Raw genomic sequence first — 27,942 nt, 5'->3', positions numbered from 1 at the left:
CCGGCAGAACGAGCCTGGCAGCGGTGTTTAGGGAAACCCAGTTCTCCAAAAATAAAGTTTGCCTACACTCTTCGTACCGAACTGAAGACTTCACGAAATCGATTCGCAAACTGTCGTGTTATTGATCGTTTTTACTATTACCTATTGGGGGGGATTAGTAAACGTTGAGACTTTTAGGAGATAGATAGGACGTTGGAAAGTGATCGCTCAACTTTCTACACAGGAAGCGATTTCAACAGGTCTAGCGAACGGAGCGCGGACGACTCAGGTAAAGTTAAATCCGACAACACAATGTTGCGCTTTGCATCTAGTCTAGCAAAAAAAATATAGACAGACAATTTGTAATATATAACCCCATTCAAAATGCAAGCAGTTGTATGCCAACGCTCTTCCAATAGTGCATAGGCATAGGCTAGCTGACTGCAGGCAGATGAGGATGTTACAATGCGTTATAAATACGTATATCACGGTGTACTGCTGAGGTTGGGCTCTCTAGAGTACAGTTCCTCTCAAGGCTTCTTCCATACCTTTGCAATTATTTGCCACTGACACCCTGAGCTTTTCTTTCTAGACACTTGGGTCCAGCAAGGTTTTTGTTAAACACTTTTTGACAAATACAATACAATGACAAAATGTGCCGCAGTGTTAGTTCCTAATGTATTGTTAGAGGGAGGTAATTTGTTCCATAAGGTCTTGGATAAGGATCTATGTTTTGGACTCCAGTGAGTGTTGATAATGCATTGTGTATAGAGCTGTTTCACGTTCTTGTACACGTAGGAAAAAAAGGTGCTATCAAGAACCTAAACGAGTTCTTTGTCCCCATAGGATAACCCTTTGAAGAACACTTTTTGGTTCCAGGTAGAACCCTTTTAGGTTCAATGTAAAAACCCTTTTCACAGAAGGTTCTACATGGAACCCAAATAGGGTTCTTTCTACCTGGAAGTGGAACCAACTCGTTTTTTCTTATAAGGGAGCACGTGTCAGGTTGACATAGTTTTAATATATTATACTGTCTGCAACTTTAATAGCATCATAAATCAGGTTGAAAAAGACGTGTCTAGTCGTTTTCCTATCTTAGTTCACCTGCATATCAGCCCTTACTGAAGCAGAATGGTTTTGTTTCCTAGACTGAGGACTCACACTGTTCTTGTCTTGGCAGCTGTGTTACATTGTCATCATTCCAGCTTGCATCCCGTTCTCAGGGGCCATGAATCAACACATCAATGAGCATTTAGCTAGATGTTCCTGAGAATCATTTCTATCTCACAACCACACCTGTGCCAAATGCACCAAAGACCATGAGCTGCTACATTTTGGAATTACCAAACGATATGGTGAAATCAAGATTCACCAGTTCAGGTAATGTACAGTTGACGTGGGTGTTGTCATGTGACAGTAACCAGATTCATTCCCACTTGACCTCTCAGGATATTGACATTTGAACATATTTGGGTACATGACCAGATGTCAAACTTGTGTTCCTTCTGGTTTTGACGTGTTTGTTCTCTATTGTGTAGAGAGTGACTGGTTAGTCATTGTTCACATCAGCTAGTCTCCTCAGGCCCAGTGTCTGGCTAGGGGCCTAAATCAGGTTTCTTACACACAGATGCACTAAAGAGTAGAGTGGTCAGGGTTAGGAGGACTTCACAACACCTGAGGCTTTTTCAAGGTGAGTGGTGTATGCAGGGCTCTAAATTAATATTTTCCCAACGTAAAAAAAAGTTAAAAGCACAATATACAATCTAGGCGCACCAGAATATATATTTTTAAATGATTGAGATATAGTAAGAGATCAGTCATTAATTTCTATGATCATTGATCTTTTGAAAAAGCTATTTCCTTTCTTTCTGTGCCCCCAAATGTTTAGATATACTGGTAAAGTAACCAGGTTGTTAGCTAGCTAGCTAATGAGGTAACATGACTGAACAAGGTGTAAACAAATGCCTGAGAGTGGTTTTGGAGCAACCCACGACATGGTTTATGAACAGGGCCTAAAAACTTAACTTTTTGGTCCACCAGCCATTGTGGCAGGTAGATGAAAAAAATCTACCAGCCACTCATTACCTGACACGTATAATTATTACCAGCCAATGCATTTATTTGCCATAATAACACCAACAACAAGTACGGTTTCTCGGCTTTGTTTTTGCAGATTTCGGATTTCCCCCAGATTTTGTTAACGTTTTCACACAAAAAAATAACTTATTTTAATAGAACATCCGATTTGGTTGTTTTTCCAAGTCCACAACAATCCTTAAACCACATCAGGAGATGACTTTTGAGGTCTGGGAAGAAAATAAAAAACATATTTTTGTAACGGCTGTTGGAAGGAGAAAGTGAGGACCAAGATGCAGGAAGGAGACTGAGAACCAGCCTGGTCCTTGGAGGAGGCACAGGATAGACCGGGCCGTGGAAGCGCACTAGAGATCTCGAACTAAGGGCCTGCACAACCCTTCCTGGCTGGATGGTGATTCTAGCCCGGCATGTGCGGGGTACAGGCACAGGACGCACTGGGCTGTGCAGACACACGGGAGACACAGTGCGCCGGCGCAGGATATCTTGGCCCGAGGAGACGCACTGGAGGTCTGGAGAGCAGGGCTGGCACCATCCGTCCTGGCTGGATCCTCACCCTAGCCCGGCAGATGCGGGGAGCTGGGATGTTGCGCACCGGGCTAAGAACGCGTACTGGAGACACCGTGCGCTCCACCGCATAACATGGTGCCTGACCAGTACGATCCCCGCCATGGTAAGCACGTCTTGGAGAGCTGTAGCGCCGAGCTGGCACAGGACGTGCAGGGCTAGGGAGGAGCACAGGAGGCCTGGTGCGTGGGGCTGGTACAGTCTTCACCAGACGGCTAACACGCACCTCAGGACGAGTATGGAGAGCTGAGTATGGAGAGCTGACTCAGGTGACATTAAATCTCGTACACGCTCCGTCGGGTTCCGTCCTTGGCTCCTTACGGTAAGCACGGGGAGTTCGCTCAGATCTGACTCTTGACTCTGCCACACTCCCCGTGTGCCCCCCCAATACATTTTTGGGGCTGCCTTTCGGGCTTCCTTGCCAGCCGTGTTCCCTCGTATCGCTGGTTCCCTTTTTTTGCTGCCTCCACTCTCCTGGCTGCCTCCACCTGTTCCCATGGGAGGCGATCCCTTCCAGCCAGGATCTCCTCCCATTTGTAGGATCCCTTGCCGTTCAAGATGTCCTCCCATGTCCATTCCTCCTTTTCACCACGCTGCTTGGTCCTTTGGTGGTGGGTAGTTCTGTAACGATATTTGTAGTGAGAAGGAGAGGAGGACCAATGCGCAGTGTGGTAAGTGTTCATCGTTGTTGAATTTAGTGTTCAGTTTATTACAATAAGGAACAAAAGAAACAGCTCCGTCAGGTGCAAAACACACTAAAGAGAAAATAACTACCCACAAAACCCATGTGGGCAAGAGCTACCTAAGTATGGTTCTCAATCAGAGACAACGATAGACAGCTGTTCCTGATTGAGAACCATACCCATCCAAAAACAAAGAAATACAAAACATAGAAAAAGGACCATAGAATGCCCACCGTAGTCACATCCTGGCCTAAACAAAATAGAGAATAAAAACCTCTCTATGGCCAGGGCGTGACCATTTTGGATTGTATAGTTGCTTTTTAATTTAATTTGCGTAGATCTAGAGACAGTTTTTTTGCATGGAGTTTTTTTCTGTACTGAATGCACAATAGCAGAGTTTGCAAAACAAAAGACCACCCGATTTGATACAATTCCACATGATATATCATTCTGCCAGGGTATCCTGCTTTGCAGTTAATGGTATGCAGTTACCGGGGTAACGGGGCCCTCCCATGGTGTCTGAAAAAAATTATAGAAAAGATGAGAATCTTCAATGTCTCTTCGCTAGCAGTTCTTTCCAACTCAAACTAACAACCTAGCATGTGAACAAAACAATGTAAATATCCAAGAAACACGAAGACAAAGTCACACTGAGTATGTTTACATGAGCACTAATAATCTGATTTTAAACTGATTATGGCAGTAGGCAGAGTGTGGCATTTGTCATGTGAACACTTTACTCTGCTAATCTTAATTGGTGTCAATTCAAAATCAAAGTAAGCATATACTGATTGCCCAGAAAAGCAGTTGTTTCAATCTTTTGAATTATTAGGACATGTAAAACAGCTTAATCTGTGTTCTGGCAGTGTATTTCTTTATGCGCATGTGCCAGCAATGATAGTGCAAGCCTCCCTCCTTTTCTTTTTTGTGAGTGAAGAAAGTGTGGGAAAATGAAGTTTTCACATAGACTTAATATGTACGATCTCAGAATCAAATAGGCTTTGCAAACATTTATTTAGATTGGCGATTTTCTGCATTTATTTAAATAGGGACTATGCAGAAATGTCCATCTTTGCCTGGTTGCTAAAATTCTAATAGTTTGCCTAATTTCAGTTTGTGACCAAACAACCTTTATTTAATTAGGCAAGTCAGTTAAGAACAAATTCTTATTGACGATGATGGCCAGGGGTAGAACAGTAAGAGAAAAGCTGTGAAATGGAGAGTAAAAGAGAAGGGACGGCCAGAAAAGAAATGTTTTGGAAAGATTTGATGAAGTGGTAAAAGAGGATTATAGCAGTGTTATGTGTGATGATTGTGATACCATTTCGACAGTCACAAGATGGATTTCAAATAGGCTTGAACTGTAGCCTACTCTACTGGTCAGATGGGTTAAATAGAAACTAAAATCTGGACACTGACTCTAGGTCTATAACCTCTCACATAGCCTTATAAATTCCTGCCGAATTAAGCATTTCTTGCAAGTGAACAAACAGCTGGCCCGATCACCACAAGTGTCCATAAAAACAGGATTATTAGGGAAAATCATTCTTCTTGCAAAGCATGCAAACGTTTTAAACAAACTTATATTGATCTGACTATCAACAATAATGATATTATTGTGTGCATTTAACCTTGAGGGGCTATCAAGATTAACCAGTGTGAGGGAACAAAGCTTGAGTTGGGAGTATTAGGCAGAAAGGAGGAAAAGCATAGAGCAGCACCCTTGGCCAACGGTGTGCCAGAGTGTCCACCCCTAGTGGTGCATCTCCTGCCAGGGCAAAGAACATCGGCAGTGTGCGTCTTTGTATTATGTGAAGATACTCGACCGTATCTATCCCAGATCTGGTTCAGCACTTGGGGATTGAGCCTCCAATCCCCATGAATGGGATTCCCTCTGGACAACAAGTCCGCTCCTACGTTCAGTACTCCCGGGACATCAGTCACGCGTAATGAGAGGAGTTGTGCTCTGTTCCACAGAATAATCTTGACAGCCAGTCTACGTAGATGCCGAGAGTGAGTGCCACCCTGGCGGTTGATGTATGCTATCACAGTCGTATTGTCTGTCCTGACCAGGATGTGACAATTCCAGAAGAAGAGCAAAAAGTGTTTTGGAGATGTCAGTAGGTCAAGGTAGTTTTACCACTTTACCGTAGTTTTACCTGTTTACCGCTCTTCCCTCGTGAACTGGGCCCCATCCCGTGAGTGATGCTTCTGTCGTCAACACCTCACTGACACTACCCCTAGGAGAATGCCTGTAACGAAGATGAAGGGGCTCCTCCAGTGGCGGAGGACCGAGAGACAGACTGTGGTCACCTTTTACCTTTCGATTTAGGTGACAAAGTATACAGGCACTGGGCAGAGACCCAATGCTGGGAGTCTCTCATCCTCAGTAGTCCCAGTAGTACTACTGAAATGGTGGAAGCCATCAACCCCAGCACTCAGACATATTCTGAACAGGGCAATACACTGATGGAACGGCGTGATGCGGCTGACCGATAGTGTGGTCCAGAAGAGATAGAATCCAGTCTGATGCCCAGGTATTCTTTCTAGTCTCTGAGTGTGCACCAAACTAAGCTCTTTTTCTGGTTGATCTTGAACCAGGATGCCAGAGCCGCTTTAACACACTTGCTGAACGTCTGGGTGGCTAATGCAAGCCCGAAGGAGACCGCAAGGTACTCGTAGGCCGTGCCCTGAAAGGTGAACCGAGAAACCTGGCAGAATGCTAATGTGAGGTAAACTCGACGAATAGAGCGAGACAGCACGTTGAGCATACGGAATATGAACTTCCTCACATAGCTGTTGAGGACCCCTAGGTCCAAAATGGAGCGTTGAAAGCGGGTGGTTTCATAACACTGCAGTGTCTACCCCTTTGTGACTGTGGACAGGACCCAGGGCTGGACTGTGCATGTGTGCCAGTTCACTGCTCTTGTAGCGAGTTGCCCACAAGTTATTTTTCAAACTTATTTTATTTGCTGCTTCACATTTCTCTAGTATAGGCTACTACCGTAATGAACGATATCAGCAAAATGCTGATCGGTATGGTATGAAGTGATCGGTATGGTCTGTGTCGATCTATTTTCGGTTTATCATCCCAGATCTAGAGTTGAGTGAACTCCCTCCATCTTCCCTGTGGCTGGACATATAGGAATGAGCCGCTGCACGGGGATAGGGCTCATGGAGCGCAAATGTGCCTCTCCCCCGTTTTGTTGGAGGAGGAAAGTCTGCGCTCAGCCCAAGAGGGGACAGGCCAGAATATGGTGTGAACTGTTGACTGCCCCTCTCTGCCGCTGGGGACTGACCTCTTCTTCGCTCCAAGGGAATCAATGGGGCTGGGCCTTGTTGCAGGTGCAACAAAGGACCGCTTCCCCCACTGGCTGCCTCTGTTATTGGGTCTTGACTGGGGGCTCGCAGTCTGCAGCGTCACAGGGGTTTTAGTGGCCCTAGCGCCAGTGTACTGCCCTCTCCCTACCCCGAAGCCATGCATTCTTCTTGCTGGGGTTCCACGGTTCCCAGGTATGTGAGGCAAGGTGAAGTTGAAGGCTTTGCCCTTCTTGTGAAGTTCGCACCTCTGCTGCATGGCGGTGGTCTGCCTTCTCCTTGTCTGATAGGCTGGACATATTCAGCCAGAGGGCTCTCTCCCCAACCACCACAAGTCTCATAGTGCACCCACAGCTTTAAATGCCGCCTCTGGAGACAGGTTTTTATACAGTTGAAGTCAGAAGTTTACATACACCTTAGCCAACTACATTTGAATTAAGTTTTTCACAATTCCTGACATTTAATCCGAGTAAAAATTCCCTGTCTTAGGTCAGTTAGGATCACCACTTTATTTTAAAAATGTGAAATGTCAGAATAATAGTAGAGCAAATTATTTATTTCAGCTTTTATTTCTTTCATCACATTCCCAGTGGGTCAGAAGTTTACATAGACTCATTTAATATTTGGTAACATTGCCTTTAAATTGGTTAACTTGGGTCAAACATTTCGGGTAGCCTTCCACAAGCTTCCCACAATACGTTGACAGAGCTAGTGTAACTGAATCAGGTTTTGTAGGCCTCCTTGCTCGCACACACTTTTTCAGTTCTGCCCACAAATTTTCTATAGGATTGAGGTCAGGGCTTTGTAATGGCCACTACAATACCTTGACTTTGTTGTCCTTAAGCCATTTGCCACAACTTTGGAAGTATGCTTGGGGTCATTGTCCATTTGGAAGACCCATTTGCGACCAAGCTTTAACTTCCTGACTGATGTCTTGAGATGTTACTTCAGTATGTCCACATAATTTTCTTTCCTCATTATGCCACCTATTTCGTGAAGTGCACCAGTCCCTCCTGGAGCAAAGCACCCCCACAACATTGTGCTGCCACCCCCTTGCTTCACGGTTGGGATGGTGTTCTTCAGTTTGCAAGCGTCCCCTTTTTTTCCTCCAAACATAACAATGGTCATTATGGCCAAACAGTTATATTTTTGTTTCATCAGACCAGAGGACATTTCTCCAAAAAGTACGATCTTTGTCCCCACTGTGCAGTTGCAAACCGTAGTCTGGCTTTTTTATGGCAGTTTTGGAGCAGTGTCTTCTTCCTTGCTGAGCGGCCTTTCAGGTTATGTCGATTATAGGATTCGTATTACTGTGTATATAGATACTTTTGTACCTGTTTCCTCCAGCATCTTCACAAGGTCCTTTGCTGTTGTTCTGGGATTGATTTGCACTTTTCACACCAAAGCACGTTCATCTCTGGGAGTCAGAACACGTCTCCTTCCTGAGCGGTATGATGGCTGCGTGGTCCCATGGTGTTTATACTTGCATACTATTGTTTGTACAGATGAACGTGGTACCTTCAGCCATTTGGAAATTGCTCCCAAGGATGAGCCAGACTTGTGGAGGTCTACAATTTGTTTCTGAGGTCTTGGCTGATTTCTTTTGATTTTCCCATATTGTCAAGCAAAGAGGTGCAGAGTTTGAAGGTAGGCCTTGAAATACCTCCAATCTAAAGCCATGACATCATTTTCTGGAGTTTAAAGGCACAGTCAACTTAGTGTATGTAAACTTCTGACCCACTGGAATTGTGATACAGTGAATTATAAGTGAAATAATCTGTCTGTAAACAATTGTTGGAAAACTTACTTGTCATGCACAAAGTAGATGTCCTAGCAGACTTGCCCAAACTATATTTTGCTAACAAGAAATTTGTGGAGTGGTTGAAAAATGAGATTTAATGACTCCAACCTAAGTGTATGTAAACTTCCGACTTCAACTGTATGTGCGACAACGCAGATTTCCTCCCTGGGATCACGGTTAGCCCTCCCGATGCATAGGAGGTTGCGCATCTCCTGTAACAGCTCCGACCTGGTAGGCCATCAGTAATCCCAGTAATTTGTTATTAAATCAAATTTTATTGGTCACATACATATATTTATTGTGGATGTATGAAAATGCTTGTGTTCCTAGCTCCAACAGTGCAGTAATGTCTAATAATTCACAACAATACACACAAATCTAAAAGTAAAAGAATGGAGTTAAGTAATATATCAGTATTAGGACGAGCAATGGCGGAGTGGTATTGACTAAAATACAGTAGAGTAGAAACCAGTATATACATATGAAATTAGTAAAGCAGTGTCGTTGGCAAACTCAAGAGTCCATACTGAAAGTGCCACCGACTCTTAGACCTTCTGGAGGATTGAGACTGAGAAGCTCTCCATCTTTCCAGGAAGGGAAATGCTGGTCAGAGAGGAGACACAGCTGGGGTTGTGGTGGTTGGCCAAGGATTGCTCCCCAACCGGAGGCTTGCTGAAACCCAGCACCTCCATGCCCTGCATGTCCAAAGCTGCAAATTCCCTATTCAGGGCATTGCTGTACAGGAGCTTTTCCTTGTTACGTTTGGCTTCCGCCAAACAGGCTGGGACCGTCGGGAGGAGTTGCTTCCCCGGGATTGTGCGAGAAGGGATTCTCTTCTCATCGAACCAGTCCCTCTCGGCATTGCCGCCCCCCTCAGGTGCATTCCACCCAATATTGAGTTTGGCTGCAGCCCGCTTGCAAACATCAATAAGCCAGTACTTCTTCTTGGGTTTCAATGCTCCGCTTAGGGCACTGAAGGGCCTTGAGCCCTGGGCTTGGAGTTCCTCTTCCCGATTGTCTTCGTCAGGGAAGAGATTACTAATGCTGTCATCGTCTTCCTCTTCGATAATGAGCTCCCCCTCCCCCGCTGTGTGTTCGTCAAACAGCAGGTGGAAGTTCAGGGAGGGTGCTCAGGAGGTCTGGGGTCGGGGGTGTGGAGTTTCCTCCTTGCCCGAAGGCTATGAGGAAGAGGAGCCTCGAGGAGGGGCTGCTTTACGTAGTCTCCGTTTGAGGCCGGTCCTCGGCAACTCCTTACAATGCATGCAGGACACCAGGTGAGCGAGAGCCGTCAGTGCATGTTCTTCCCCCAAGCAGGTGATACACAAAGTGTGTATCCTTGCCTGCTATCATAGCCCCACATGGCTAGCCGGTGCCGGGGCAGGGGTGTGCCGGTGCTGTGGCAGGTGTTGTGCTCGGTTCTCCTTGAGTAGGGGTAATGAGGCCTTTCCATCTACTTCCCCAGAGTCAGATGTTTGTGTCTCTGTGTCCAGTATGAAGGAAGTTAGAGGTAGTTTGACGATCCAATGCTAACTACCGTTAGCGCAATGACTGGAAGTCTATGGGTATCTACGATGCAAATTCTACTCAAAGCAAATATTTCTGTTCGGTCAGTACTCACGTTTGGTAGCGTTATGCCTTGCAGTTCGCCTGAGAACAGTGAAGCAGGAAGACAAGGACCAAGTCGTGCTGAGGAAAGCTTATAGAGAGCAAGAATGACCAGAGCGCGGGCGTGGGGACTGATAATGAGTAGGGTCTCCTCATTCGCCACTCGACCTGTCTGACTTTGAAAGATGTTGTGTGATTGGACCTTCCGTAGTGATAGGCTTGTCCAACGATATCCCATAGTGAGATACCGAAACAAATATTTGAAGGAGAACATACAGGTTATTCTATATCAGACAGTGACACACATAAACAGCGACCCTACACACACAAACTGTTACGCTGCACCCACATTACAAAAGTTTTGTTTTATATCCATTAGTTCCAAAGTTTCTTTCTGACCCCGCAGCCATGAGAGTGATAACACCATTATAGAATGATAATATCATGAGTGACATTACCAGGTAATAGCAATACCTGTTACAGGATCATGAAAATCACGCACCAGCCCGTGGCATCAGGCACCTTATCTATTGACAAGGATATCCTCTGACTACATTAGCAACCCGTCAGTGAAAAGGACAGTGATATTAATTTCCTGCGACATCCTTCCAGCATACCACTGAGTATCATCTGTCAAAATCTCTGGGTTTTGATGTAATTTGAGGGACTTTTATCATGTAACGACAGTGGAAAATGTAAGATTTATTGGTTGCTTTCCTCTTTGATAGTTGTTTCTCATCATTCCCTTGTCTAGACTGAGCTATATCTCTATAGGGCTGACAGCATCTCTCTTTCACTTTGAAGTCATGCAGTATTCACACACACAAACAGCTGAGAGTAAATTCAGACCGGATCAGGTGTATGCAGGTGGCTAAAGTTACACTTTCAGCACAGTGTCCTCCATTCCTGCAACCTGCCACAAAATAGAGAGAGAAACACAGCAAATAACGTACCCTGCAAAGACAGACTGCACACTAAAGCCTTCCAATTTGAGCTGATTCTCTAATTCTGGGAAAGTTCAGGTAAAATACACGTAGTCTAGACGCCGACAGACAGATTGGATCGCTCTTTCCCATGGAGTAAAAAAAGAGAAATATGGAGGGATGGAGGAATGGAAGGAGAGATGGGATAATAATGAAAGGATAACGGTGTTTCATAGAAGACCTCATGTTCCGACATACCAGGATGAAGAGATTAGGCTGTGTCTCGCACGTAGAGCAGAGCCTTGTGATGCTGTAGCCCTGACTGCCCAATTTAATAAACTGCTTCAGTACTGGAATTACTGTAGAGAGGAGTTTGGACAAAATCTGGGATATATTTTCACGGCGTGCTGATCATTGTTTTGATGATACCAGTGTGTTGTTAATCAGATATATGCAGGGTTGTTGGTACATATTGGTTATTACAGTTGTACTATGGTGGTAATAATATATATGACCGTGTCACTTTTCTTCTTATTGTTTCATCAGATGCTCAGAACATGGAGTTGAACAGAGGAGAAGTGCCTCTATATGTAAGTGCTGCTATACTGTTGTTCATTCTCTCTGTGTGTCTTACATGTGTGTGACTACCTGTAATGTTTCTCCTCAGCTACCTCTCTCTCTATGCCCTTTCATTTTCCCTCTCTCCGTTTCCTCTCTCTCCGTTCCCTGTTTCTCCCTCCGGTTGGTGGTTGACTGACTGGTGTTGTGTTGAGGTTGGGCTGCAGGTGAAATCTAACCCTGGTGTGTTACACTCCCCTGGGATAGAAACCTTTACATCCGGCCTGTTCACCAGATGGACAAGGCCTACTGAGACCACTAAAAGCCCATTATTTTATGTGTGTGTGTGTGTGTGTGTGTGTGAGAGAGAGACAGCCAGCATGTGTGTGTTTGATAAATAGTGTGCTCAAGTGGTAAGGAAATAGGGCCCAGTAAAAGAGAGAATGAGAACTATAAAAGATTAATGTATTGTTTATTGGTTCTGAGCAGGTAGGCCCAGACCTGAGTGGCTATATGTTTATTCTAAAGGTCAGTACATGTGTTTTCTATTTGAAGTGAATTAGGAGTGGGTTTTCAGAAGGTCATTTTAAAGCTTCTCATTTATTTTCATTAAATGTGTAATGACTCTCTCTCTCTCTCTTATTGTCTCTCTTACTCTCTCTCTCTCTTACTCTCTCCCTCTATCTCTCTTCCCTCACTCTCCCACTGCCCTTTTTTTCTCTTCCTCTCTTCTTTTGTGTGGTAGAATCCTGGGTGGGCCAGCCAGCCAGCCGGGCCGGCCAGTCACTAAAGTTTTGCCAGATTTCTGGAGGACAGAGCGAGAGTAGAGTATCAGTTTGTTTTTACTAGTTTACCAGTGTTTCAGAGTTGACCTGAAGACGTTTTCTTTCTGTTATTGTTGTTTGGCCTGTAAATCTGGCCGCAATAAGCGACTGGGTCACATGGAACACGTAACATTCATGATTCATATCCTAGTTTTCTCTTGTTGTTTAGACCATTATCTCTGGTTGCAGAACTTAAATTCTCTAGTGAGCCGTGACATTTTTAAAACGGTACAGTGCTCGCTGTTACTTTGAAAGTACTCACAGATACTCACTTACTCTTACTGGAGTTTACTAGGTTTTTACCATGTTTCAGTTTAACTCTCACTGGTATATGTCTGTATGGCCAAAAATGTACCATAAAGGTTGAACTAATACATCTGTGTTACAAGATGAAGTGTAGTCTCCACCCTAAGGTCATAGCTCTGCCTCTGCAGCACGGCTCCTCTCACCTCTGAATGAGAGCCAGACTTAAATGCTCTGCTTTGTGGATGTAAGCTGTGCTATATTTCACTCATTTAAAGACTGTTATTGTAACTGGCCTGTAAAAGTTTTATGGTGTAGCAGTCCTGCACAAAGACAACATGGAGCCTTTCCTCTCACCACACCAGAAAGTCCACAATCAGTACAATGAACAAACGGTAGTATTGATAGAAGTTCTCACTGTGTAACTGCCTGTGTCTGGTCTGAAGGGGTGGTTTGTGGTTTGTGCTGTGTGTGGAACCTTCAGACTGCGATTTACTGAGTTTGAATGAGATGAAGTGTGTGTGTGTTTTGGTGTGTGTGTGTGTGTGTGTGAGGTGATCTGGCAGTGCTTTTGTTGGCTGGCTATGAGAGATTACCTGGTAGACTGGCAGGCCGCTGGTGATTTGCGTTAGAAGAGGAGAATGTGAGGGATTCTATTTAAGTGCTAATGCCAGAGAAGCCGGTGTTGGGTGGATATATTGCCATGGGTGTTGTGCGGCCCGAGATGAAGTCGAGCCAATATATCTTCCAAACACCGGCTTCAAGGGCATTAGCACTTTTATACAACATATTTGAATTAAAAACGTTATTTTGATGAATTTATTCATGCCATTTCATCCTTTCACAATATATAGTCCCTACACAAATCTTGGGTTTCTACCCAAGCCGGCTGGTTGTTCGTTCTATCGGTTCGGTTGCCAGAGACACGACCCGGTCGTTAAGTGTTTTTGTTCTGTATCTATGGATGCAACCCAGTCGTTTGTCCTAAAGGTTCTATTGCCATACTGGTTGTCAACGTTCTTATCCCTTGCTTACTAGCTAGCCAACTACGGCTAACTTAGTCATGTCAAACGATTTCACCTGGCTCTCTCGCCAGGACACTGTTGTTCACAGGAGTTAGCCAACAACACAGCTAACGCAAAAACTTCAAACTGAAGCTGGAAAGACTGCAAACTAGATGCACTTCGTTTCGTTCAGGGTCTGGGAGAGAGGCTGCCCGGAGGTTACTCCAGCTTCGGCAGGACTCCCTCAGTGTTGCAGACTATGCAGTGGAATTCCGCACGATAGCAGTGGAGGGTGCCTGGAACCCTGAAGCGCTGTTCGCCACGGAGTATCGGAGGAAGTAAAGGACGAGCTTGCAGCCCCGGAACTACCGACGGATCTCGACTCACGGATCGATGGACGGCTATGGGAACGCAGAAGGGAGAAGAGGTTTGATTGTGGTCCCAATCACTCATTCAAGGATCCCATCTTGCATCTGATGGACTCCAGAAGTCCCCGGTGTCTACGTCCCAGAGAGGATCTGAGCTTACCTGAGTTCCTCCAAGAGCCTCCGAAGACTGCCGATTTATCTCTTACCGAGCCGATGCAGCTCGGTAGGGCTAGGCCGTCTCCAGCCGAACGGGTACGCAGACTTAACACCCAGAGTTGTCTGTATTGCGTTACTGCCGCCCAGTCCAAGTCTCTCCAGGTACTCATCGACTCGGGGGCCGATATGAGTCTTATGGACGTTGCCCTGCCGTCCGAGCTGGGCATCCCCACTCAACCCCTCTCCTTTCCCATGAATGTTCGAGCACTGGACGGGCGTTCTATAGGCTGGGTCACCCACCATACCACCCCCATCAACCTACGAGTGTCGGGGAACCACAGCGAGATGATCCAATTTCTGCTAATTGAGTCTCAGCTGGTTCCTGTGTTATTGGGATTCTCTTGGCTCCAGCGACACAATCCCTCGATTGACTGGTCTACTGGTGCCATCGTCAGCTGAAGCCCGTTCTGCCACACTCATTGCCTGCAATCAGCTCTGCCTGCCCCGGGACGTCTTCCTGGGTGCTTGGCAATTGCCCTGGATCTCTCCGCCATTCACGTGGAGTACCAGGACCTCCGGGAGGGTTTCAGTAAGGCCCGGGCCACTTCGCTTCTGCAACACCAACCAGTAAACAAGGATGTTAAGCCGGAAGCTCTGACACGCCACTATAGCCCCGCGGCTACACCCCCGGAAGCCGAGACCTTCCCCCCCCCCCGCTCCAAGATAATTAGCCCCTCTGCTGTTCATCCTCTGTTGCCCCGTACCCTCCGTATACTTCCTACTTTTCAGGTGTCTAAACCCATGTCTCACAGCCCTTTGCCAGGAGGCGTCCCTAGAGGGTGGGTACTGTCATGCCCTGAACTGTTTCACCTGTCCTTGTGATTGTCTCCACCCCCTCCAGGCGTCGCCCATCTTCCCCATTATCCCCTGTGTATCCCATGTTCTCTGTTTGTCTGTTGCCAGTTCGTCTTGTTTGTCAAGTCAACCAGCGCTTTTCTCAGCTCCTGCTTTTCCCCAGTCTCTCTTTCTCTCGCACTCCTGGTTTTGACCCTTGTCTGCCTGGACTCCGAGCCCGCCTGCCTGACCACTCTGCCTGCCCTTGACCCTGAGCCTGCCAGCCGTCCTGTACCTTGGCCCCACCGCTCTGGATTATTGACCCCTGCCTGCCTTGACCTGTCGTTTGCGTGCCCCTATTGCTGCAATAAACATTGTTACTTCAACACAGTCTGCACTTGGGTCTTACCTGAAACGTTATAATGGGGCCTTTTGGATGCAAGCAACTATGATACAACACATTAAGTCTACCACATAATGTGTGTGGCTACATTGCACAGAAGACCCACTAATACAAGTATAATCTACTGCACCAATTCGCTCTGGATAAGAGCGTCTGCTAAATGACTTAAATGTTAAATGTTATTCAGTGCAATAGTCTTGGGACATGGTTTTTAAAGACTTACATTTAGACATGATGATAACTTTCAATTTTGTGTATCGTTCTTCATACATGGTATCAGTAGGTTTGCACAAAAAATTCAGGTTACTTTTACAAATAAGTCCCTATAATGCTTATGATGCCATGCGAGTTTGAGTGTCTGTCATTTTGACTTTTACATTAATGTGTCATTAGTGTGCTAGATTTGTTCAGAGGTATGTGGCTCAGGCAGTGTACTGTAACATTTCTCTGTTCCAATGTGCGCGCACACACACAAAGCAACCCTGAAGACCTCCGTGTGATTCACATTCTGGAATGTACATCAATGTTCCCTTTGCCTTGTCATGTGCATAGGTATAAAACAACATATTTTTTATGTTTTATTTTTACCTTTAATTTAACTAGGCAAGTCAGTTAAGAAAAATTATTATTTTCAATGACAGCCTAAGAACAGTGAATTATCTGCCTTGTTCAGGGCAGAATGACAGTTTTTTTACCTTGTCAGCTCGGGGATTCTTCGATCTTTCGGTTACTAGTCCAACGCTCTAACCACTAGGCTACCTGCCGTCCCAAAGGTAGCCTGCTGTATAGGTACTGAAAGTTGGTATGGCAGTTGAAATATCAGAGTTCTATGTTGGAATGGCAGAGTTCTAAGCACTATGGCCTCAGATGATTTTTGATGTAACAATGGCGCTGGAGAAGAAGGCTGATGTTTTACGTGTCCCCAACCGATTGTGTTTTTTGTTTGTTTATTTGCAGCTTATTTTTTAAACTTATTTTGTACATAATTTTGCTGCTACCGTCTCTTATGACTGAAAATAGCTTCTGGACATCAGGACTGCGCTTACTCACCACGGACTGGCAGAATCCTTTTTTAATTTAACGAGTCTGATGAGCCCGACGCGAATGATATACGACGTTCTCGGGAACAGGCCAGATCCCCATGATTTGCGTGAAGAAGAGGCAGAGAAAAGGGGCTAGAGGGCGGCTGCCTTCTGAGAATTCGTAGACGATCGAATAAACCCCCACTTCCTTCCATTCTGCTAGCAAACGTGCAATCTTTGGAGAATAAAATCAATGACCTACACGGAAGATTAAACTACCAACGGGACTTTCAAAAATGTAATATCTTATGCTTCACAGAGTCGTGGCTGAACGACGACACTATCAACATACAGCTGGCTGGTTATACGCTGCACCGGCAGGATAGAACAGTGGCATCTGGTAAGACAAGGGGTGGGGGACTATGTATTTTTCTAAATAACAGCTGGTGCACGATATCTAAGGAAATCTTGAGCTATTGCTTGCCTGAGGTAGAGTATCTCATGATAAGCTGTAGACCACACTATCTACCTAGAGAGTTTATCTGTATTTTTCGTAGCTGTTTACATACAACCACAGACTGAGGCTATCACTAAGACAGATGAGCTGTATTCCACCTTAAGCAAATAAGAAAACGCTCACCCAGAGGCGGTGCTCCTGGCAGCCGGGGACTTTAATGCAGGGAAACTTAAATCTGTTTTATCAAATTTCTATCAGCATGTTAAATGTGCAACCAGAGGGAGAAAAAAACTCTGGACCACCTTTACTCCACACGCAGAGATGCATACAAAGCTCGCCCTCCATTTGGCAAATCTGACCATAATTATATCCTCCTGATTCCTGCTTACAAGCAAAAATGAAAGCAGAAAGCACCAGTGACTAGATAAATGAAAAAGTGGTCAGATGAAGCAGATGCTAAACTACAGGACTGTTTTGCTAGCACAGACTGGAATATGTTCCGGGATTCCTCCGATGGCATTGAGGAGTACACCACATCAGTCATTGGCTTCATTAATAAGTGCATCGATGACATCGTCCCCACAGTGACTGTGAGTACATACCCCAACCAGAAGCCATGGATTACAGGAAACATCCGCACTGAGCTAAAGGCTAGAACTTCCACTTTCAAGGAGCGGTACTCTAACCAGGACGCTTATAAGAAATCCCACTAACCATCAAACAGGCAAAGTGTCAATACAGGACTAAGATCGAATCGTACTACACCGGCTCTGACGCTCGTCGTATGTGGCAGGGTTTGCAAACCATTACAGACTACAAAGAGAAGCACAGCCGAGAGCTTCCCAGTGACAGGAGCCTACCAGACAAGCTAAATTACTTATAAGCTCGCTTCGAGGCAAATAACACTGAAACATGCATGATAGCACTAGCTGTTCCGGAAGACTGTGTGATCATGCTCTCTGCAGCCGATGTGAGTAAGACCTTTAAACAGGTCAATAATCACAAGGCCTCAGGGCCAGACGGATTACCAGGACGTGTACTGCGAGCATGCGCTGACCAACTGGTAAGTGTCTTCACTGACATTATCAACCTCTCCCTGTCCGAGTCTGTAATACCAACATGTTTTAAGCAGACCACCATAGTGCCTGTGCCCAAAAACACTAAGGTAACCTGCCTAAATGACTACCAACCTGTAGCACTTACATCTGTAGCCATGAAGTGCTTTGAAAGGCTGGTCATGGCTCACATTAACACCATTATCCCAGAAACCCTAGACTCACTCCAATTTGCATACCACCCCAACAGATCCACAGATGATGGAATCTCTAATGCACTCCACACTGTCCTTTCCCACCTGGACAAAAGGAACACCTATGTGAGAATGCTATTCATTGACTACAGCTCAGCGTTCAACACCATAGTGCCCTCAAAGCTCATCAATAAGCTAAGGACCCTGGGACTAAACACCTTCCTCTGCAACTGGATCCTGGACTTCCTGATGGGCCGCCCCCAGGTGGTAAGGGTTAGGTAACACACATCTGCCACGCTGATCCTCAACACAGGGGCCCCTCAGGGGTGTGTGCTCAGTCCCCTCCTGTATTTCCGGTTCACTCATGACTGCATGGCCAGGCACGACACCAACATCATAATTCATTTTGCCGATGACACAACAGTGGTAGGCCTGATCACCGACAACAACGAGAGCCTATAGGGAGGAGGTCAGAGACCTGGCCGTGTGGTGCCAGGACAACAACCTCTCCCTCAACGTGATCAAGACAAAGGAGATGATTGAAGTACAGGAAAAAGAGGACCGAGCTCACCCCCATTCTCATCGAAGGGGCTGCAGTGGAGCAGGTAGAGTTTCATGTTCCGTGGTGTCCACATCAGCAACAAACTAACATGTACCAAGCACACCAAGACAGTCTTGAAGAGGGCATGACAACCTATTCCCCGTCAGGAGACTGAAAAGCTTTGGCCTGGGTCCTCAGATCATCAAAAGGTTCTACAGCTGCACTATTGAGAGCATACTGACCAGTTGCATCACTGCCTGGTATGGTAACTGCTCGGCCTCCGACCGCAAGGCACTACAGAGGATAGTGCAAACTGCCAAGTACATCACTGGGGCCATGTTTCCTGCCATCTGCCATCCAGGATCTCTATACCAGACGGTGTCAGAGGAAGGCCCTAAAATTGTCAAAGACTCCAGCCACCCTAGTCATAGACTGTTCTCTCTGCTACCGCACGGCAAGCAGTACCGGAGCGCCAAGTCTAAGTCTATGAGGCTTCTAAACAGATTCTACTCCCAAGCAATAAGACTCCTGAACATCTGATCAAATGTCTACACAGACTATTTGCAACCCCGCTACTCTCTCTTGTTATCGTCTATGCATTGTCACTTTAATAACTCTACCTACATGTACATATTACCTCAACTAACCGGTGCCCCCGCTCATTGACTCTGTACCAGTACCCCCTGTATATAGTCTCGCTATTTCTATTTTACTGCTGCTCTTTAATTGTTTGTTTGTTTTATTTCTTATCCTTATTTTTTTTAAACTGCATTTTTGGTTAGGGGCTCGTAAGTAAGCATTTCACTGTAAGGTGACATCTGTTGTATTTGGCGCATGTGACTGATACAATTTTGATTTGATTTCATCAAAGCTGATCCATGAAGTCATTTGATTTTAATAAGGGCCATTTAGATCAGTCCTATTATGATTCTGTAAGAGGATTAGAACCTGTTTCTCTACTTCGGATCTACTTTGCACTTCAGTGAATAGCAGAACACAGCTCCAATAGTTGCTATTGTACATTATTCAAAGACCAGGGAAGTTAAACTAGGCGGTAGTGTGTGCGTGTTCATGTGCTTGTTTGTGTGTGTGCATGCGTGCGTGCACTTGTAAGTGTAGGTGAGTCCTGCCAGAATATCAGATGAGTCTTCTGTTTTTCGAAGTCATTCTTGTTTTGAGGCTACTAGGCTATTTATTCAGGCCACTTGCTGTTGAACTTGTTGTTGTTGCAGTAGCTCAGGGCTGGCTCCCCTGACGTTGTGTGTGTGTGTGGATCACTCAGAAAGATCACGATACAGAGCCCTGCTCTAATGACTACTGATCCCCCAAGAGACCACAGATGGGTTAGCGTGACCCGGCTGTGGTTCTTTTCATCACCATCATGAGAGCGTTAAGTTAAAAGTCATGTTGGTTATAGGCTTTAGAAAAATAGGCTATAATCAGGATGTGGCAGGCCTGGAGGTTGGAGCAGGGCAAAGGCCAATGGATCCACACTGGGGATCGACCTATTCGGATATAGCTGATTCCCACGGACAGCACTGGTTTCCGGCTCTGCTTGGCCCAAGTTCGGATGTGGCGTATAGTGCGCTTTCGTTAATTCCTGCGCCTACTGGGGATGATAGCTTCTATGATAGTAGTCGTTCCCCTGGGGCTATTATTAATGCAGCCTTTCCAGCGCTGGGTGCTAGCCACTGGATTGGACACCTTTAATCTAAATCGGGCGATTCAGGTGTCCCTGGCATGCCTTCGAGCACTGGCCCAGTGGGGAGACCCCCAGGTACTGTCGCAAGCGGTTCTCATGGGCCAGGTGTTATTCTGCAAGGTGGTCACGACAGACACCCCCAAGGATGGGGCGTGCTGTGCAATGGCTTCTCGATTCTGGGGGTATGGACTGTGGCACAGAGTGCCTGGCATATCAATTACCTGGAGCTTCTGACAGCAGTGTATTTGGCACTCCGGCTTCTCCTCCCTCGTTGTTGGGCTGGCATGTGCTGGTCAGACCTGAAAACATGACGACAGTAGCTTACATCAACAAGCAGGGGGGGGGGACCCGGTCTCTCCCTGTCCTCGATTTGGTACGCTCCCTGTTGCTGTGGAGCGGGGCGCACTTGCTTTTGCTCTGGGTCCGGATCTGCTATCCAGGGTGGCCCTAGGTGGCTAGACACCTGGGTGGTTACCCAGATATGGGAGAGGTTCGGGCAGGGCCAACCTAGACCTTTCCACATCGTGAGAAAACATGCAGTGTCAGAGGGACCCGAGCTCTCCGTTGGGAACGGACACCCTGGCGCTCCAGTTGCCTCGGAGCCTCCTTTATGGATTTCCTCCCGTGGAGCTGATTCAGCCCACATTGGAGAGGGTTGCGCCAGGAGGGCTTATCATTGATTCTTTTGGCTCCCCATTGGCCCAGGCGGCCTTGGTTCACGGAGATCATTAGCCTGTTGGGCGGGGTCCCGTGGCAACTCCCGTTGCGCAGGGACCTGTTGTCCCAGGCACATAGGCAGGTTTGGCACGCCAAGCCGTAGATTTTCTGATTTGCTAGAAGTTTACCTCTGAACGTTATTGTTACCATTCATTCCACAACTGTATGCGTGAAAGAGATAGGCGTTTGAGGTCTGGGAGGGACATCCTCATGTTCCCAGATGAGCTTTTATAGCAGGGTCGGGCATTCTCCAAGTGTACATGGCCGTTATCTCAGGGCGTCATGTGGGAATTGACAGAGCCACAACGGGTGGCCACCCCCTGTGTTATTCCTGAAAGGTGTGCACAGTCTCAGACTGGTCTCTAAACCTATTACACCTACATGCGTTTTGGCTCTAGTTTTGGAGGCACTGAGTGCGGCCCCCTTTGAGACTCTGGAGTCGGATCTGAAGATCCTCTCCCACAAGACCTCCCTGCTCATGGCTTTGGCCTCGGGTTAAATGTGTTGGGGACCTCCACACATTATCCGTACACCCTTCCTATACTCAGTTTTCCCCTGGAGACTAAGGTGGCATATAGCCGGAAGGGGCAAAGGTTACCTAGCGGCGTGCGGGCCCACTCCACCAGGGGTCTGGCAGCTATTTAAAGGGTTGACTGCAGGGGATATTTATGCTGCGTTGAGTTGGGCGATGCTTACAGCTGGGCCAGGAAAGGGTCATGAAGCAGCATACCCAGTCTATTGCATGTGCATACTGGATGTGCATACCCAGTCTATTGCATCTTGCGGGGTTGAGGTCTGGGAGGTCTGCCATGGGCCATTTCATTTAGTATCCGTTGAGGCGGGACTCCATTCCCCATAGTTTCATTGGCCTTGTCAGGTGTGATTCTAGTTCTTCAATCGAAGTCGCGAGAGTACGACTCCCTATAGTGGTATTGTACCTTGTTACTTTCCTTCAGAGAACAGTAGTTATAGTCCATAATGTAACGTTATGAATGGGGTCCTTAATGAACAGTCACAGGAATGTGTTGATGAGCTGTCTTTCTTCTCTCTAGATAGAAAACCAATTAAACCATATCGTGATATCACACAGTAAAACCCTTTTTATCCCACCCCCTTTCTCTCTCTTTGTCTTTCTCTTGTTCTCTTGTTCTCTCTCTGTCGGTCTCTCTTCTCAGGGCCAATTGGAAGTGTGTGCTCTTCTGCAGGTTCCAGATCTAGAACCAGAACAGACAGAGTTCTATGTGGTTTTAGAAGGTTCCAGACTAGCCCATGTTACTGTAGGGAAGAGAACAGAGGATGGAAAGTCTCTGTGCTTCACTGTTCCAGGTGAGTCCCACAATTCCTGGTGCCCATTGATCCCAGATCAGTCTGACAGTCACACACAGGGCTACTGACTGAGGTTAGAACAGAACCCTTAGTTTGATACAGGGTCTTTGCCTCCAGTTATCATTAGTTCCCCTTTTATTCAAATTTTAGGTCATAAATAACATGGATTCTAATAAAGCCAGTAGATGTATTCATAGCAGTAGTTTGCCTAACTTAATGAAGACCATGTTGGTCCAAACATTGTTGCTAGATCACAATCTTCAATAGAAATCGTGTTTGGGAGCAGAAAACTATTCTTGTCTTATTGTGTCCATATTAGGACAGCCTCGGTGTCAGCAGGACTCTCAGACCGTATTGTTGTCACATTCCATCATCAGTCGTCTGTTCGTCTCCTCTCCTCCACAGGTCATGACCTTCAGGAGACTGTCTCTGTCACAGCTTATTGCCACACAGAGGGCAGAGCCAAGCCCTGTGGAGGCGGGGCCTGGCTGGACTACGTCTGTGATTTGCCACAGGAAGTGGCCGAGTACCTGCTAGCCAATAGCGACTGTCTGAGTCCCCAGAGCCACCTGGAGGTCCTGAGGAGGGTTTCAGCAGCTCCAGGGGAGGGGAACAAGGAGGGTGACAGGAGTGCTGGCTCAGGAGAGAACTATCTGGGGAAGACAGACCAGGAGGATGGGTATGGGGGTGGGAGACCCAGACCTGATCCAGAGGTGGAGTGTCGTCTCAGGGAGATGGATGAGAGGATAACCCAGGCCATGGCCAACCTGGACTACCCTCTGGAGTGGAGCGGCAAGGCCAGCCAACCTAGAGAAGGTAACTAGCTATCCTATACAATACAATATAAAACAACGTTATCCACTTAGCCAATAGGCCTATGTCATATAGATTACAATCAGTAACAGGTAAGGAAGATATGCCCCAAGACAGTTATCCCTGTTCAGAAAGATAAATAATTATTGAAATAAAACAATGAAAACAATAGCTTCTGTATTGGCTACACAGACGTATTCAGATGATTACCATCATTTTTCAGTCATAACATTTCACACACACAGAACAACACTCACTTAACTCAACTTGTACTTACTGTAGCTGGTGCCATGGAACCATGGTAAGGGTAATAATGCAGACTATACATACTCTTTTTCAATGTACTTATGTCATGTTCATTGTCACATGAGCGTTTTATGGAGGAAGTGCTATAGACAAACACCATCTCTGGTGCCAGCCTGTTTCTGCATGCAACACAACAACAATGCCACATGGATACCTTGCCAATCAGGCCAACAGAACAACCATCTGGCAGAGACAGATTGGCACCACTATGGCCAGATTCAAACGGAAGCCTAAACGCACACAAAACTCATTATCAAAACTCGTTATTTACGTAAGCACAAGGATCGTGGTGACATTAGTTTGGACTGTGTATGTCATACTGAGAAGGGAAGAGTGAAGGGGATAGAGAAGACCACTCCATTCTAGCCACAGGCCAAGTTCACCCACAGCTTCTTACGTAAGAGGGGGGATTGTGTTTTGTCAATTGTTCTCTTCAATGCTTGCCCGTCTCATCGGAAAGGTCTCGTATTGTCTGTGTGCCTGAGTGTCGGTCTCCACTACAGGACAGGAATCTCAGTACGCCCCGTCTTTCTCGCTCTTTCTCCTTTTCACATTCTCTCTGTCTCTCTCTCTCTCTATAAATATAATTTGAAGCTTTTGCAAATGAGACATACATCTTGGGCTCTATTTTCGCTTCCTCCAAGGAGGCGCAAATGTCAAACATGTTAGTTTGCAATTTTGTCATGTAAAAAGGGGCATTTTCCAGCCCTTACGCCAGGTTCGGCAATTTACCTGACTAACATCAACTCGCTGGCGCTGAGGTAGGAGGGTTGGGAATATTTGAGGTGTCCTTAAAAACAAGCGCAAAAGTGACATTTTCATGCAACGCTAATGGGAAGTTTTAGCAGGTCTTAATGTTCACGCAGTCTTTTTAATGATTCACAATTCACATACCTGCGTACTTCATTCCACTTAAGCTGTCCGTCCCCATTTTCAACGAGCGCCTCTCGTCCGATTACCAAAGACACGTTCTTCCAAACTATTCAGTCCTCCTGTAATGCCATATCAACGGCAGATTGTTTTTTGAATGTGCCTCAACGGTACAATTGACGATAGAATTGACAGGAGCCTAGTATTTTGTGTAGACGCGCAAATATTATGCGTAAAGACATGTAGGCCTGCGTGTGCACGCAGTGCGACAAAGATGTGATTTATGATATCATGTTTCCGACCCCATCCTATTTAGAAATATTGCTGTTATTTTAATAAACAGATTGCTTGTTTTTCCATTTCATTTGACAAAAAAACAAGCAAAGCCTCCCCTCCCCTCAATGAAGGCTGTTTGCTTTTGTCCTGCCCAATGCATTCGCCAAATAGCAGCCCATCAATAAAGGGTTTGGCTCATTTGACTTCTTTGAAAATAAATAAATATTAACCACCAAATCTTTATTCAAAGATCAAGTTTGGGGAGCATCAAAACAGTGAGCTGACTATATTTTTTATCCTTATTTTAGCCAGCGCCCGTTCTAATTTTGGATGTGCGTAAAAGCCTCCAAAGTCGACCTTAATATTATATGCCCATGGGGAGCAATTATGGTACCTGTCTTTAGACATACTGTAGGCTATTTAAAAGAAGTTGTTTTGATTAGAATTGTTCACTCTTTTTCAAAAAGCCTTATGAATTGTGAATTTAATCTTGCTTATTGACAATGTTCTGATAGTCCATGCCTCTGACATGGCAGACATAATGGAATGTACAGTAGGCCTCGCCCTTATATCAGTGTGAATGTTAATTTTAACAATACATTTCCATATTGAAAGCCATGCAATTAGGACTGCAATTTGGACTTCAAACATGTTCAACCTATTTAGCAAATATGGGATAGGCCTACATACATTTTGTTATTTTGTTTCTGTAGGCTATTTAACAAACTAGCCTATAACGGATTAACATTCAAACTGGAGTTGATGACAACGCAATACATAAAAGACCGTAAATACAATTTAAGCAACCACATGTTTAGCCATGGAGCATGTTCTGATTGGCCAGTGAGGGGTCAAGTCTTGACACATCTACAACTTGTTTATTCATTAAAACCCAGCCTTTTCGCACCACCGTCAGCTACTGCAGCCAGTCATTAACACATGCTGAGCAGGTTTAGAGGGTTACCATATTTGTGTGTCTGGGCTCTTCTGATGCTCTCTTGCTGGCTTCTGTCAATGTCATTATCAGCGTGGGAATTCCTGTCACTCTCAATGTCTCATCTCTTCATTACGAGGAAGAGTTGCTGAAGTTGCCTCTCAAAATGACACCCGATTTCTGGTCATTAGTAGTGCACTAGATAGGGAACAGGGTGCCATTTGATATGCTGCCTGAATCAAACGGGTGAATTTTCCCAATGACTTGTAGCTAACGTGGTACTTAATTTTTTCTCTCAATACCACAGCCCTAAAATACAAGCCAGTATAATAACTAACACCAGTGTGACATACCTGACCTGCTTTGTTGGTATGCATTCTCCATACAGTTTTATAGTCTAGATAGACTTCACACAGCATGACACCCATCTGGATTGTGTGTTAGCTACACTAGGCCTACATGTAGTTCTGCTCGTGTCTATTAATGTTCTGTATTATGTTTCATGTTTTGTGTGGACACAAATGTATGTGTTCTAGCTACAGTGCATACAATCTATGTGCATACCATGTATTACTGTGTGTGTGCGCAGTCACCGAGTGTATTTCGGCATTCACACCTGACCTGGAGCCAGGATATGTGTGTTTAGGTCTAGAGAGTGGAGTATATACAATAGTGTGGACGGTGAAGGTATTGTGTGAAGGATCTATAGTGGAGATGTAAGAGTTCACAATGTTCTTATTTTTACGGAGGGCTGGTCACCTCTGGCCTAAATACTGTCTGTATTCATCTATTTTATGGAACACAGTGTTGTCTGTGTCTGCAATGTTATTAACATTGGCTACCATGTTATTTTACCCCCTCTTACCTTCTCAATTAAATTGAAAGGGGCTTTATTGGCATGGGAAACATGTTTACATTGCCAAAACTAATATTAAAACAATAAACGTGAAAATAATCAGTAAACATTACACTCACAAAAGTTTCAAAGGTATAAAGGCATTTCAAATGTTATATTTTTAGCTGTGTACAGTTTTTAAACAATGTGCACATAGTTGAAGTATGAATATCAGGGGAAAATAAATAAATAAACTCTGTCACTCCCTCTCTCTCTGCAGAGCACCAGTCCAGGGACACTCTCCTCCACCTCTCTGTGCGTCTGGGTTTGCTCAGTCTCTCCCGCTTCCTGATTGGCCAGCCCAGGGGTCAGAGGGCACTGACCCTGCCAAATGAGGAAGGGGCCACACCCCTCCAGCTGGCTCAGAACGGAGGAGACCACACCCTCTTCATGGCGCTTACCACGTGAGTCTCCGCCTCTGCATCACAAAAGATTATACCATCATCATGTTTGTTCATTTATTGCCTTCATTTTACCAGGTAAGTAATTGAGGACATGTTCTCTTTTACCATAATGACCCAAGAGCAATGATTTGTGTGAGTGATGATTGTCATAAAAAAATGGCCAACTCAATCAGATAACTAACACATACCTTCCTACTTCACTTCCATACAGCCCCCCTGTCCCTGTCGGGGTGTGCACTGTGTGGGCAGATAGGACTTGTGTTCTAAGGGTATGTCCTGGGTCTGGCACCCTTAACCTTACCTTCCTGGGGGGTCCTGAGAGCAGTGTTATGGACAACATCCTGGTTCTCAGAGAGAAACTGACGGACCACAATATCCTCAGACAGGTGAGATCAGGGCTCGTATCCACAAAGCGTCTCAGAGTAGGAGTGCTGATCTAGGATCAGTTTTGCCTTTTGGATCATAATGAATATGTTTATATGGACAGATCCTAGCTCCTTCCCTGCAATGCTTTGTGGATACGGGCCCAGAATTGTTCAGTTTAGCTCAATGTGTCCAGTGGATTAGAGAGGAAAACATTGTGAAGAATTTAAGGAAAAACTAAAGCTGACTTAAAAAACTCTAAAACAAACTATATTGGTGTTTGATCTGTCTAATACATGTTATAACTAATCCACACATGATTTGTCTAGTTTTTGGACTTGTGCATACCGGTGGATCTGACTTAGGCAGTAAAATGGCTATATTTACATTTAAGTCATTTAGCAGACGCTCTTATCCAGAGCGACTTACAAATTGGTGCATTCACCTTATGACATCCAGTGGAGCAGCCACTTTACAATAGTGCATCTAAATCTTTTAAGGGGGGTGAGAAGGATTACTTTATCCTATCCTAGGTATTCCTTAAAGAGGTGGGGTTTCAGGTGTCTCCGGAAGGTGGTGATTGACTCCGCTGTCCTGGCGTCGTGAGGGAGTTTGTTCCACCATTGGGGGGCCAGAGCAGCGAACAGTTTTGACTGGGCTGAGCGGGAACTGTACTTCCTCAGTGGTAGGGAGGCGAGCAGGCCAGA

General features: G+C 45.6%; 1 protein-coding gene across 1 annotated transcript in view; it reads left to right on the top strand.

Moving 5' to 3' along the window:
* Nucleotides 1-27,942, top strand: part of LOC115101101 (rho guanine nucleotide exchange factor 28-like) — a 128,861-nt gene continuing 100,919 nt past the window's right edge. Inside the window, exons 1-6 of the mRNA XM_029620296.2 lie at nt 1-268; nt 11,517-11,560; nt 22,224-22,374; nt 22,780-23,190; nt 26,689-26,872; nt 27,084-27,258. Of these exons, the coding sequence (XP_029476156.2) occupies nt 11,528-11,560; nt 22,224-22,374; nt 22,780-23,190; nt 26,689-26,872; nt 27,084-27,258 (954 nt within the window). The 5' untranslated portion in view covers nt 1-268; nt 11,517-11,527. The remainder of the gene's footprint in view (nt 269-11,516; nt 11,561-22,223; nt 22,375-22,779; nt 23,191-26,688; nt 26,873-27,083; nt 27,259-27,942) is intronic.

The sequence above is a fragment of the Oncorhynchus nerka genome, linkage group LG19 (assembly GCF_034236695.1).
Source record: "Oncorhynchus nerka isolate Pitt River linkage group LG19, Oner_Uvic_2.0, whole genome shotgun sequence".
NCBI lineage: Eukaryota > Metazoa > Chordata > Actinopteri > Salmoniformes > Salmonidae > Oncorhynchus > Oncorhynchus nerka.
Note: the sequence above shows the minus strand (reverse complement) of the source record. Positions and strands in the feature narration are given on the sequence as shown.